We start from the raw sequence: 11,397 nt of genomic DNA on the forward strand, positions 1-11,397 counted from the left end.
TTTTTTATTTTTATTTTTATTTTTATTTGACATTACTATATGCAATATTTTAAATTTCGATACAAATATCGAGGTCTAAATTTCATGGGAATATGTATGTTTATGTCTATGGATATTTATGAAAAATTTAGAAAAATTAAAAGTCCGTACAAAATATTTGAATTAACAAATAAATATTTTTTCATTTTTTAATTAATTAAAAATAATTAATATTAATATTATATATATATCAGTGACATTTTGTTGATATTTTTCATATTTTGTCGATGTTCTTGTACAAATGTCAATTCATCTCATATGTCGATGTCAAATCCATAGAAACATGGATATGTCGATGAAAAGGTCGACATGTCGACGGATATTAGAACCATAATTAAGTATAGGTTATAATGTTAAACATTTGTTTTGTTAATGACTAAAAATCGTTCATCTTCGTTCTGAAAAAAAAATTATTTTATTAAATATAATGTCGACTAAATATACTAGATATTACCTGATTTATGCAATTCTCAATTTAGTTTCTAATTTTTTAAAATTATCAATTTTATCTCTATTGTATTAAAATTTTCAAATTATTAGGTTTTGTAGCGTGTTATAATGTATTATAGATAAATAATTTAATAATACATCCATACATTAGTTTTTATTAACAATATTTAGTAATTTTTGTATGGAATGACTTAATTAAAAATTTTCAATGGTTGAATAGAGAATTTAAATCTTTTTGTTTATAAAGTTGGTCCTCAAATTAAACAACTAGTAATATTAATATTCAATTAATTAAAATTTGTTGTTAAAAGTAAACATAGCTCAACAATAAATAGTATATATTTTTTATTAAGAGGTTGTAAGTTAAAAAAAATATAATTCATTACGTGAAAAAATAATTGCAATTGCACCTAATTTCTTTTCAACTCTAATTATTTGACTAATTTAATTAAGTATATGGTTGAATTTGTTAATTTAAAAGCTGAAAAGAAAAAAAAAAGAAGAAATTGACTAATTTAATTAAATATATGGTTGAATTTGTTAATTTAAAAGCTGAAAAGAAAAAGAAAAGAAATTGACTAATTTAATTAAATATATGGTTGAATTGATCAATTTAAAAGCTGAAAAGGAAGGGAAAAAAAAAGAGTGTGAACATGTATATGCAAAACGCGCCAGGTAGGGGTCGAACCTACGACTTTCTGCTTAGGAAACAGACGCTCTATCCACTGAGCTACAGGCGCGTGTTGATTAGAAAAAGGAAAAAGTTATTACTAGTTACAAATATTGACTTAACGTTTGCGTGACTCAACGTCTCGCGTTGAGTTTATTTCTCCAGGGGTCGCCGTTTTTCATTTTCAATAGATTGGGAACAGGAGCCAAGATTTCAGATTCCGGCGAAAGAGAAGAGAGAGAGAGAGGATGTCGCCGGAAGCAATGATACAAGTAGCCCTCTTCATCCTAACAGCAGCGACGTTGTTGGCCGTACGTGAACTTTCCAAACGAGCTTTCGGGAAGGTCCGCCCTAAGAATCGCGCGATTCTCCAGTCGAGCCGCCACTTCTTCGAGGGAACACATCTTCTGGCTCGGGCACGGTCAACCTCTCAACAATCACAATCCTTCGACTACGCGAAGAAAGCACTAACCGAAGCCGAAACGGCGCTCTCCCTTTCCCCCAAAGATCCGGCATCTCACATCTTGAAAGCCCTAGCCCTAGATCACATGGGCCATCAGAGCTCCGCGCTTAAATCACTCGACGTCGCACTCTCTCCGCCGTGCTTGAAGTCTCTATCTGGCAGAGAACTCGGGAAGGCGTTGATTAAGCGAGCCGAGTTGAAGATCGCCGTGAATCGGAAACGGCGACTCGACTCGGCGGTGGAAGACTTGTTGGAGGCGGTGAGACTGGGCGTACAAGACCCGAAAGGCTTCTGTCTTTTGGGGCAATGTTACGAGTGGAAGCAAATGAAAGACGAGGCCAAGCAGGCTTTCGAAAAGGCCCTAACTGTGGATCCTGAATCCAGCCCGGCCCGTGAGGGATTGGAGCGGTTGAACTGAGGCCCAGATGAAGTTTGGATCTCTGCCAAATGGGCTTGGTTACTATATGTCAAACATGGGCCTCGACGGCCCACGTATGTGAATCAGCTGCAGTCTTCGTGGGTCTGTAACCCGTGTAATAAGAAAGCTGAATGTTTCATTTTTGTTTTCAATCAATATGGAACTTCATTAGAATATCTATTTATTTTAATCATTATGTGTGTCGAGTTTGTAATTTAGGGAAAAAAAGGGAAAATATATATATATATATATACACTCTCACGTAATTTAAGAGTCGTGTGTTTCTGTTTCCTCCTTTCCTTTCCTTATATTCGAACAATTCCACGTCCAGTCCAAAAGCCTCGACAAAGAAGCAAAGTTTTCTTGATAAAAAAATGTGTTCGAGTTAAATTAGGACGTGCTAGCTGATATTCTATTTTCTGTTTATTGTTTTCAATTTTATTAAGTAATCTAAGTATTTATTAATTATTTTCATTGCTCGTTTTGTTTTATCATTCTTGAATAAAGACTCTAATTCTATTTTTATTTATTATAAAGGAGGTAATAAAAATTATAAATGAGAACATTACTAAAAGAGCCTCTAGAGAAAATTGGATACATAACTGGCAGAGAATTAGATTCCACTTGCACTCTCTTATCAATTTGAGACATACACTGATTGTCGTGGTTTCAAAAATTTTAATTGACCATTTTTTAAATTGGCAAGGGTCATTAACTAAGATGAAGTTGATAATCACAAGCCAACAACCCTCGACCCAAAGCCATGTGTGGAAATATCAAATACTATGAATATTGTTTTTCGATTTTACAAGTGTACAAATCGTTGCAAGTACCAGGATGATGAGTAAATATTATATTCATAGGGATTATTAATTAACCAATAATTATCGACTAAATTTAACATTAGTCTGTTTCATTGATCAATAAAAGAAAAGAGGTAAAGAAACTATAAAAAAGTAATTTTAAATGAATGAATAAAAGTCTAGAACTACGACTTTATCTTACTAATCCCTCTCGAGTTTTTTACTCTAACTAATTTGGTTTATTTCCTATGTTGATGGTGAATTCCTTTGTAATTTATTACTCATTTTTCTCAAACATTAACAAACAGTTGGACACTCTAAAATTTCAAACCCATCAAACATATTAAGCATAGGAGATTCACCTGCTACACAAAAATTTGAAAACCATCAAAGAAAAAGTGCCTATCCACTTGTTTAAAAAAATAAAAACATGGTTTTAAAGCATAATAGGTAAAAATATAAAAACCAAAATGGCAATAATAATTTGAAATTTCTAGAATTAAAGTTTCGATGTTAAACCAGATAAAAATAAAAATTCAAATATTTATTTATTATTATGTTTTTAGTTCAATAACGTAGGATTCTAACTTCCCAATTTGTAATCATTTAATCAATTAAATATTTATTTGTTATGTTTAAATAAATTAATAAAATTACGTCACATCAACGATAAGTTATTTTAAAAGTCTTCCTTAATCGCATCCGGAAGCAATATTAAGAAATATTAGCTCTGCTCCACTCATCCTCTATGAAAAAGAAAGATCTTTTCATTCTTAAAAAATAAAGTCATCCTCCTTTATATAACAATAATGGTAAGATGCTTTTCATTCTTATTTATTTTATTATATTAAATAAATATATGGCCTCTTCTCTAAACTGGCTCTAAAATTTTTAAGATTTTCTCGAGTTCACCTCTCAAATTTTTAGAACCAAAAGATTACATAACATATAATACATACCAATTAAATCAAGAAACAGAAATATAGAAAATTATCTATAAAATATCCAAATTGTTGAAACAATATTAAAAGTTTTGTTGGTAATATTTATATTTCTTGTTTCTTATTATTCATTTTTGTAATAAATGAAAATGGAACTACCTTTGTAATTTGATTATTGTTTTTTATTAAAAAATAATCAAAAGAACATGTTTGGTAATTATTAATTATTTCTCGTTCTCTAAAATTTTAAAATTTATTCTTTTAAAATAAAAAATTGAAGTGTAAAATTTACTCTTTTTAGAAAATTTATAACTCCATCTCCAACATATAATAAATAACAATTAAATCAAGAAACAAAAATATCCAAATTGTTTGAAACTCACTACTAAAAGCTTGTGGCTAATATTTCTCTTTCTGGTTTCTTATTTTACTAATTTTTGTAATAAACGAAAATATAACTAGGTTTGGTAATTGTTTACTGTTTTTTTTATTATTGAAAAGAGAAACAAAAAAAACATGTTTGGTAATTATAATTTATTTTTTATATGAAATTTAATTTTTTTAATTAAATATTGAAATTTTTTATGTTATATTTATTATTTTATAAGTGGAGAATGATAAAAATAATGATTTTATTCATGTTTTGAAAAAATTGGACAAATAACAAGAAACACGAGTCTTGTTATCAAGCGTTCTCCTTTCTTGTTTATCATCTATAGTTTTATTAAGAAATATAAGCATTCGATAATTATTTATATTTCTCATTTCTCATTTTTTTAGAAACACTCTCAAAATTATATAGAAATTTTGAACACAACAAAAACGAGGTTCTTATTTCTCGTTAAAATGTATCTTGTTTTATTATTCTTACATAGATGTTGGGGTAATGCCATACTATTTTCTTTATTAAGAAAGAGGAAATAGAAACAAGAAATAGTAACATTATCAAACAGATATTGTCGTTTCCAAAATTTTTACAAAACCGAAAACAAAAAATTGAAATGTTACTTAACTAATCCTAAAAAGAGGAAATAGAAACAAGAAATAGTAACAACAAACGAACAAACGAACGCCGTTGGGAGAATGATACTTGAGCAAAAAAACATGGTTTAAAATTATAATGGGCCAAAAGTAGTTGAGAGAACTTGGAAAAAGAGACCTAAAAAACCCCACATATTTTGAGGCAATCTGTTGAGATGTAGTCAATTTCTGACTTTTGAGGCTCTATCTTCATTCTTCATCCTCCCAATATCCCCCACACGTCATTTACAAAATTAAAACACAAACTCGCAGCCCAAATTCTTCTCACTGCTTACCGTTAAAAATTAACTCAAAGTACTAAGTTTAAAACTTTAGAGAATATTAAATAAAAAAAAATTATTAAGCATACTTTCAACAAACAATGAAGAAGTAAATAATGTCAAAACGAGAGTTCAGCTGTAATTGACATATACCTCCAAACATGAGATTCTGAGTTTGACTCCCTACATCTAAATATTGTACTAAAAAACGAAGAATGAAATAATTACCAATATTTATAAATTTTTCTACTAAAAAAGGAAAATAAGATGTAAAAAGAGGAAATATGACATCTCTAAAATTTCCTACAAAAATTAGTAATAACCCTTTGCTGAAAAAACATTAAAATTTTCAAGATTCCCTATGAACACAAGGAATTATTTAACCCAAACAATTTCTGGAAAAAAGATTACTAAAACCCATGAAAGTTATGCCAGCAACCGAAACAACGCCTTTGAAGCCCCCACGAAATTAGAAAAATATATATATATATACACACACAATAAGGAACATCTGGCCGTCCTTGTCTCCTCAAGAGAGAGACAGAGTCCGTAAATATAAATGGATGACGACGACGGGAGAAAAAGTCTTCGCCGGAACTTTGAACTTCCGCCACAAACCATCCTTCGATGAAGATTTCACTCTTAAACCTCCAAAACCCAAAACCCTTCCAATTCCTTCGCCACCCAACACTCTGAATTCAGCCTTCAACGCTTTCATTTCACCTTCTGAAACTATTCGAGGAGGCGGCCATTGGAAGCGATTGGTAATCGATGAACGCCGAAGCAGAGAAGGTCTACGTTGCTATCGGGAATGATCTTCACGATGGATTCAAGACCTTGGGGTGGACTCTTACGAAATGGAAGTCTCGCCCAATTTCTATAGTGATTCTTCACGTCGCCTACAGCAATTCCAAGGAATATGTCTACACTCCCTGTAATCTCCGTGGCCTTTTTTTTCTTTTCCAAATTATCTTTCGCTGTTTGTTCAATCGATATTCTTGTAATCGCCGTTGGTTACTTATTTCATTTCAGTCGGGAAGCTCCCGGCGAGTTCTGTTAGTGAGGAGAAAGTGGAAGTTCTGAGAAGATATGAGCAGGAAAAGATCGACAAGCTACTTTCTAAATATTTAGATTTCTGTGGCAAGGTTTGGTTCTTTTGCTTCTCTCGCCAATTGATTCCTGCCAAAAATTCCTAAACATTTGCTCCAAATATTAATCCCCTTATGGCTTTAGGTAAAAGCCGAAATACTCAAGGTTCAGAAATCTGATGAACCTGTTCATGAGCTCATTGTTGACTTGGTTTCAGAATTGAGAATAACCAATTTGGTCGTTGGTTTTACGTTCATGAAATCTTCATCTTGGTACGCAGAAAGTCCTTTGAGATTTTGGTATTAGATTTTGTAAGACTTTAATTTTTTACATTGAAACATCTTGTGTATCAATTCTTGTTCTTCTGTAGGAAATCAAAGAGTGCAATTAGTGGATCCTTTTACATTTACAGAAACAAGGCCCATTTTTGCGAGTTGTTTGTGATATGGGGAGGAAAACAGGTATTTCTCAGAGATGAAAGAATTATGGAAAATGATAAAGGTGTAAGGATCGCTAAAGTCAGTACCAAGCACTCATTAAAGGGTTGGTTGGGAAAGATGTTCATGGATGATCCAATCTATTCCTCGGAAAGGAATTTGAGTCTCTCATCTGCTTCACCAAGTTGTTCAAATTCCTCAAGTTCTCGAAGTTATTGGGATAATAATGTCCATGAACTTGAGAACTACTACGAAGAATTACTATCATTGAATTTGCAGGAAGAAGACTGTGAGCAGGATGGAAATAGTGCTCCTGAAAGTCCAGTTTCAACCCAGTTCAATATTCTGGATCATCCAGATTCAGATATGGTAAATATTACTTCTTGGTCAAGCAATACATTAAATAAAGAATCTTCCTAGTCTTTCTCAAGGTTGGACCATTAGTCTATGATGAGGTTGACATACTGAACATGATAGTTCTTCCCTATCTGACAATGATTTGGATCTTAAGAATTTGTTCATCTAGGTAACAACCTTACAGAAATCATAATCTTGTTCCTAGGAATTTTCTCTCTTTTAGAATCCAAGGGGAAATGAAAACCAGTAATGAACATGTTTTGCTATCTTCCATATGGGATTTGATCTGCACCACGTATGTTGCTTTAAGTATAGTGTACTGATTGCCTACTCTGTTGGCAGAATGCTGAGGAAAGAATTGAGCATCTGCGAACCAAGATTGAGGAAGCTCGAAAGACCATCCAGTTGATGAAAGATGAAGCAAAGGGCAGTGCTGAAAGGCAAGCTAAAGCGGAGTGGGCCATTAATTTGTGCAGTCAGCGGGTATTATAAGCTATTTCTTTCTTCTGTCTGGTTCATTTCGTATTACATTCCCACGATCGACAAATAATTCACGATTTACAGACTGAAGAGCTTGAAGCTCAGATAAAAGAAGAGGCTACAATCAGGGAAGAGTTGCAGAATGAATTAGACTCTGCCAAAGAACAGATCCAGGAAATAGTAGTTGATATCGAGGAAAGCAAGACCAGATTAAGCTCACTTCTCGAACTTCAAGCTGATCTCTCAAGCAAGCTCCAAAATTCCACAGCAGCAAAATCTCGTATGGAGGCCCAGTTGGAGAAGACAGCAAAAACAAGAGAAGGAATGGTCAGAGAAACCGAGGAGCTGAGGAGACAAAGAGACATTCTTCATCGGAGAATTGAGTTCTGCAAAGAGAGAGATGCCATCGGAATGGCCGAAAGGTCAACAGAAGTGTCCTGTAGTACAAGAGAATACACGGCAGAAGAGATCAGATTAGCCACCGATAGCTTTTCTGAGCAGATGAGATTGAGTTCCGGGGTGTATAGAGGGCGTATCAACCATACTTCAGTTGCAATCCAGATGATCGACCCAGGAAATCGCCTTTCTCGTGAAGATTTCCAGTCTAAGGTAGTAGCTAGCTGCCCTGTTTTTAACTCTCAAAAACCACGTTTTCATCTGAGTCTTTTGAGCCGTTGGTTTGCAGGTGGAGCTTTTGAGCCATATCCGTCACCCTCATCTGATCTCCATGATGGGCTTCTGCTCCGAGCTCCAATGCATTGTATTCAATTACATGCATAGTGGTAGCTTAAGTGACATACTTCTTCCAGTTCCTGCCAACAAAAGATCCAGGAAAACATGTCGCCCCCTCACGTGGCATGACAGAATTCGTATAGCTTCAGAGGTATGCTCAGGCCTGGGGTTCCTTCACCAGGCCCAACATCGGCCCGGGCCCATTTCTCATGGCAACCTCACCCTGTCCAAAATCCTCCTGGACCAAAACCTTGTTGCCAAACTCGGTGGTTTTGGCCCTTTTGGGATCGCAGAATCGGATGAAGGATGTGGTATTGAGTTGGACATTCGGGCTTTTGGAGCAATGCTGCTACAGCTTGTTACCGGGAGGAATTGGGCAGGGCTGATTGAGGAGGCACTGACAATGGGTAAGGCGGGTCTGGTCCAGATTGTAGACAATAAGGCTGGACAGTGGCCATTGGACTTGGTTGATGGGCTTGTTGATCTGGCTTTGAGATGTGTAAGTGTAACTCCAAATGGGTCCAATTCGGTTGTTGACTTGGGGACAGCCATGGAAGAACTCGACAAGATCAAGGCGAAAGCAGATGATCTGGTGGGGAATATAAGGCTTGCGAGGGGGATTGATGGTGCAGACGCAGATGATGTGCCAAGAATCTTCATCTGCCCCATCTTGCAGGTTTCTAACATTTCATGTGTATTCAACTAAAAAAAATGTGTAATTTCATTTTTCTTTAAGCCCAATTTGGTTTAACGTGGGTGCAGGATGTGATGAAGAATCCACATGTGGCAGCAGATGGGTTTTCGTACGAGCTAGAAGCCATAGAGCAGTGGATAATTGCAGGACACGATACATCACCCATGACTAACTTAAGGTTGCAGCACCCCTATCTCACCCCTAATCACGCTCTTCGCTCACTGATCCAAGACTGGCAAAATGAAACTTAAAATCTTTGAGCATTTTAGATACCAAACTTCAAAATATACGAGATCATGTTTGGTTTTCTTTATTTATTTCTTTCTTTATTCAATTCTATAAAGCCCAGCAGGCGAAGGCATGGGACTGTTCATATTCACGATCTGTACCCACTCCCCAAATCTTTTATGAAAAGCAATAATATATTTTACTTGTCCGTTCTGTAAGCGTTATGTCACATTGGAAGAAACCATACAATTCAATCCCCATGTTCTTCGGTAGTTGAATTGGATGACTTTCCGAATAGTTTCATCTCACAATCTTCTGAAACCCATGCGGATCCCAGAAGAAGTAACTCCAATATGCCTAATTAGACTAAAGAAAACTGCTTCAAATTCCATCACGAAACAATAAAATCTTGTTCGCCAGTCAGAAAACTCGGAATTACCTTCAATTTGACGAGTTAATGATATCGATTCCACGATTCCCCGGTTCCATTTCCAAGTGAGATAGAGGGCGGAAAGTAACGAAAACCGGCAACTACAAATTCTTAAATCGCACAATTCATAGATTTTGGAGGCGAATCGAATACAATCAACATAGATTGAGATTCAAAAGAACGAAGATACAAGTAAACAAAAGGAGTTTTGGTTGAATTACAGACCGCGAATGCGATGGCAAAGAGGAATTTCTATTTTGGAGATAGAGGAGAGAGGAGACGAACCGCATATTCTTGGCGGTCGCGGTACTGTCGTTTGAGGTAGTTCTCGAGGATCTCCATAACAGAGACTAATCGCTTCATCTCCTCCAAGAGTCGGCTGAGCTCCGCCTCTCGAGCCCTAACTTGAGCGAGGCGGGACTCGGTTTCCGCTAGTCGGCCCCGTAGATTGTCCTCACCGTTGTCCGGAACGGAGCTCTGGTAGGGAGTAAGGCTACCTCTGAACAAAGATCGCTGGTGGCCGTTACACATGGCGGAGAATGAGAATCGAAGACCGCCGGAGAGAATAGTGTGGCTGCGATAGATCGGTCTTCGGATAAATAAATCGGCGGGCTATGTTGTTCGCTGCGGTGGTACCTTTTCTGAGTATGACTTCTCCAACTTATGGTCAACCGGACCTTGGTTTGGTACTCCTTTGTGAAACGGCGTCGTCTTGCCTTGGCCCTTGGGGAGGATTATTTTGATTTTGCCTTTTCTTTTTTATTATTTTTTCCCTTAGAAAAATGGTTATTTTGAATGAGTTTGAGTTGGAATCTAGATTTCTTAATTCGGTGGTTGGGTGTGAGGGTTACGCTTGATTAATGTCGGCAAATTAGGAAGATCAAGAAGCGTAGGAGAGAAATAATAATTATAATAATAATAACAAAACAAAAGTAAATAGAATAATAAGATTCAGTAGTAAAAAAAAAAATTATATATATAGACAATGATGTATTTTGTTGCGTAGGAAAATGTGGTTTGTTGGGATTATGGAAGAATGATTGAATGTTGAGTAAGATGTAAATCTCACACCTCTCTCTCTCTCTTTTTTAGTTCAACTAATGCGGGAGCAAGCATCGAACAACAATTACTTTAAACGATTAATCAGAAGTAGCGGAAAGAAGAAACGAAATACTTAAAATTTTGTGCTATTCTATAATTTGTCCTTCTAATTTTTCAGAATTAAAATATTTTATATAAATTTTGTATCTTTTAAGAAAATTTACACATATCTAGATCTCACGCTGGATACACAAAGATATAGATTGCAAAAATGCTAATTTTGTTGTTTTGAAGATAAAGTTTTGTTTTGAACTTTTTGTGATAGGAGTATAGTTTAATACTCAACAGCGTTAATTTTTTACGAGTGGTCGTAGCTTGTGAGTTTGAAACATCGATTTTTTATTTAAATTGTAATAGTAAAATAACAACAATTTTTTAATGCATGCCAAAGCCTTGAACAACTTTATTATTATTATTTTAAAGGTTAAAAAACAAATTTGTAACGATTTAGTCATTGTATTTTCATTAAAGTAACAATTTAGTCACTGAACTTTAGCTTGTAATGATTTAATCCCTATAGTTTAAAATTTGTAACAATTTAGTCTCTATCGTAATAAAATTTATTAAAATTAAGTGTTAAATTTTATCATATGACAATTTAACCTTTTTAGTCTGTAAACATATTTGGTCATTCTTTAGTTTATCAATCTATATATATAAGAAACTTCACAAAAAAGTTTCACGATAAAGACTAAATCGTAAGCAACATTAAATTACAAAGACTAAATTATTACCTATTAAAGTTTAAGGACTAAATTGTTACC

The 11,397-nt window shown here is 34.6% G+C and overlaps 3 protein-coding genes and 1 non-coding gene across 4 annotated transcripts; 2 read left to right on the forward strand and 2 right to left on the reverse strand.

The window, feature by feature from the left end:
• Positions 1-1,156: 1,156 nt before the first annotated feature.
• On the reverse strand, positions 1,157-1,229 carry TRNAR-CCU (transfer RNA arginine (anticodon CCU)). Its single transcript has one exon. It is a non-coding gene; the product is annotated as a tRNA-Arg (tRNA).
• A 56-nt stretch (positions 1,230-1,285) lies between these two features.
• Positions 1,286-2,311, forward strand: LOC111005306 (Tetratricopeptide repeat (TPR)-like superfamily protein). The gene has a single exon (XM_022276763.2). It carries the CDS (start codon positions 1,408-1,410, stop codon positions 2,038-2,040), a length of 633 nt encoding a protein of 210 aa, XP_022132455.1. The 5' UTR covers positions 1,286-1,407; the 3' UTR covers positions 2,041-2,311.
• A 3,280-nt stretch (positions 2,312-5,591) lies between these two features.
• LOC111005889 (U-box domain-containing protein kinase family protein) lies at positions 5,592-9,320 on the forward strand. The gene is made up of 8 exons (XM_022277556.2): positions 5,592-6,019; positions 6,118-6,230; positions 6,319-6,446; positions 6,545-6,980; positions 7,311-7,451; positions 7,533-8,057; positions 8,134-8,856; positions 8,943-9,320. The coding sequence occupies exons 1-8, from the start codon at positions 5,857-5,859 to the stop codon at positions 9,123-9,125; spliced, it is 2,412 nt and encodes an 803-aa protein (XP_022133248.1). The 5' UTR covers positions 5,592-5,856; the 3' UTR covers positions 9,126-9,320.
• Positions 9,321-9,640: 320 nt separating this feature from the next.
• Positions 9,641-10,297, reverse strand: LOC111005890 (protein SKIP34). The gene has a single exon (XM_022277557.2). It carries the CDS (start codon positions 10,061-10,063, stop codon positions 9,785-9,787), a length of 279 nt encoding a protein of 92 aa, XP_022133249.1. The 5' UTR covers positions 10,064-10,297; the 3' UTR covers positions 9,641-9,784.
• Between the last annotated feature and the right edge of the window lie 1,100 nt (positions 10,298-11,397).

Source organism: Momordica charantia (genome assembly GCF_013281855.1).
Source record: "Momordica charantia cultivar OHB3-1 chromosome 1 unlocalized genomic scaffold, Mcharantia_2.0 BLBB01000001.1, whole genome shotgun sequence".
Lineage (NCBI taxonomy): Eukaryota > Viridiplantae > Streptophyta > Magnoliopsida > Cucurbitales > Cucurbitaceae > Momordica > Momordica charantia.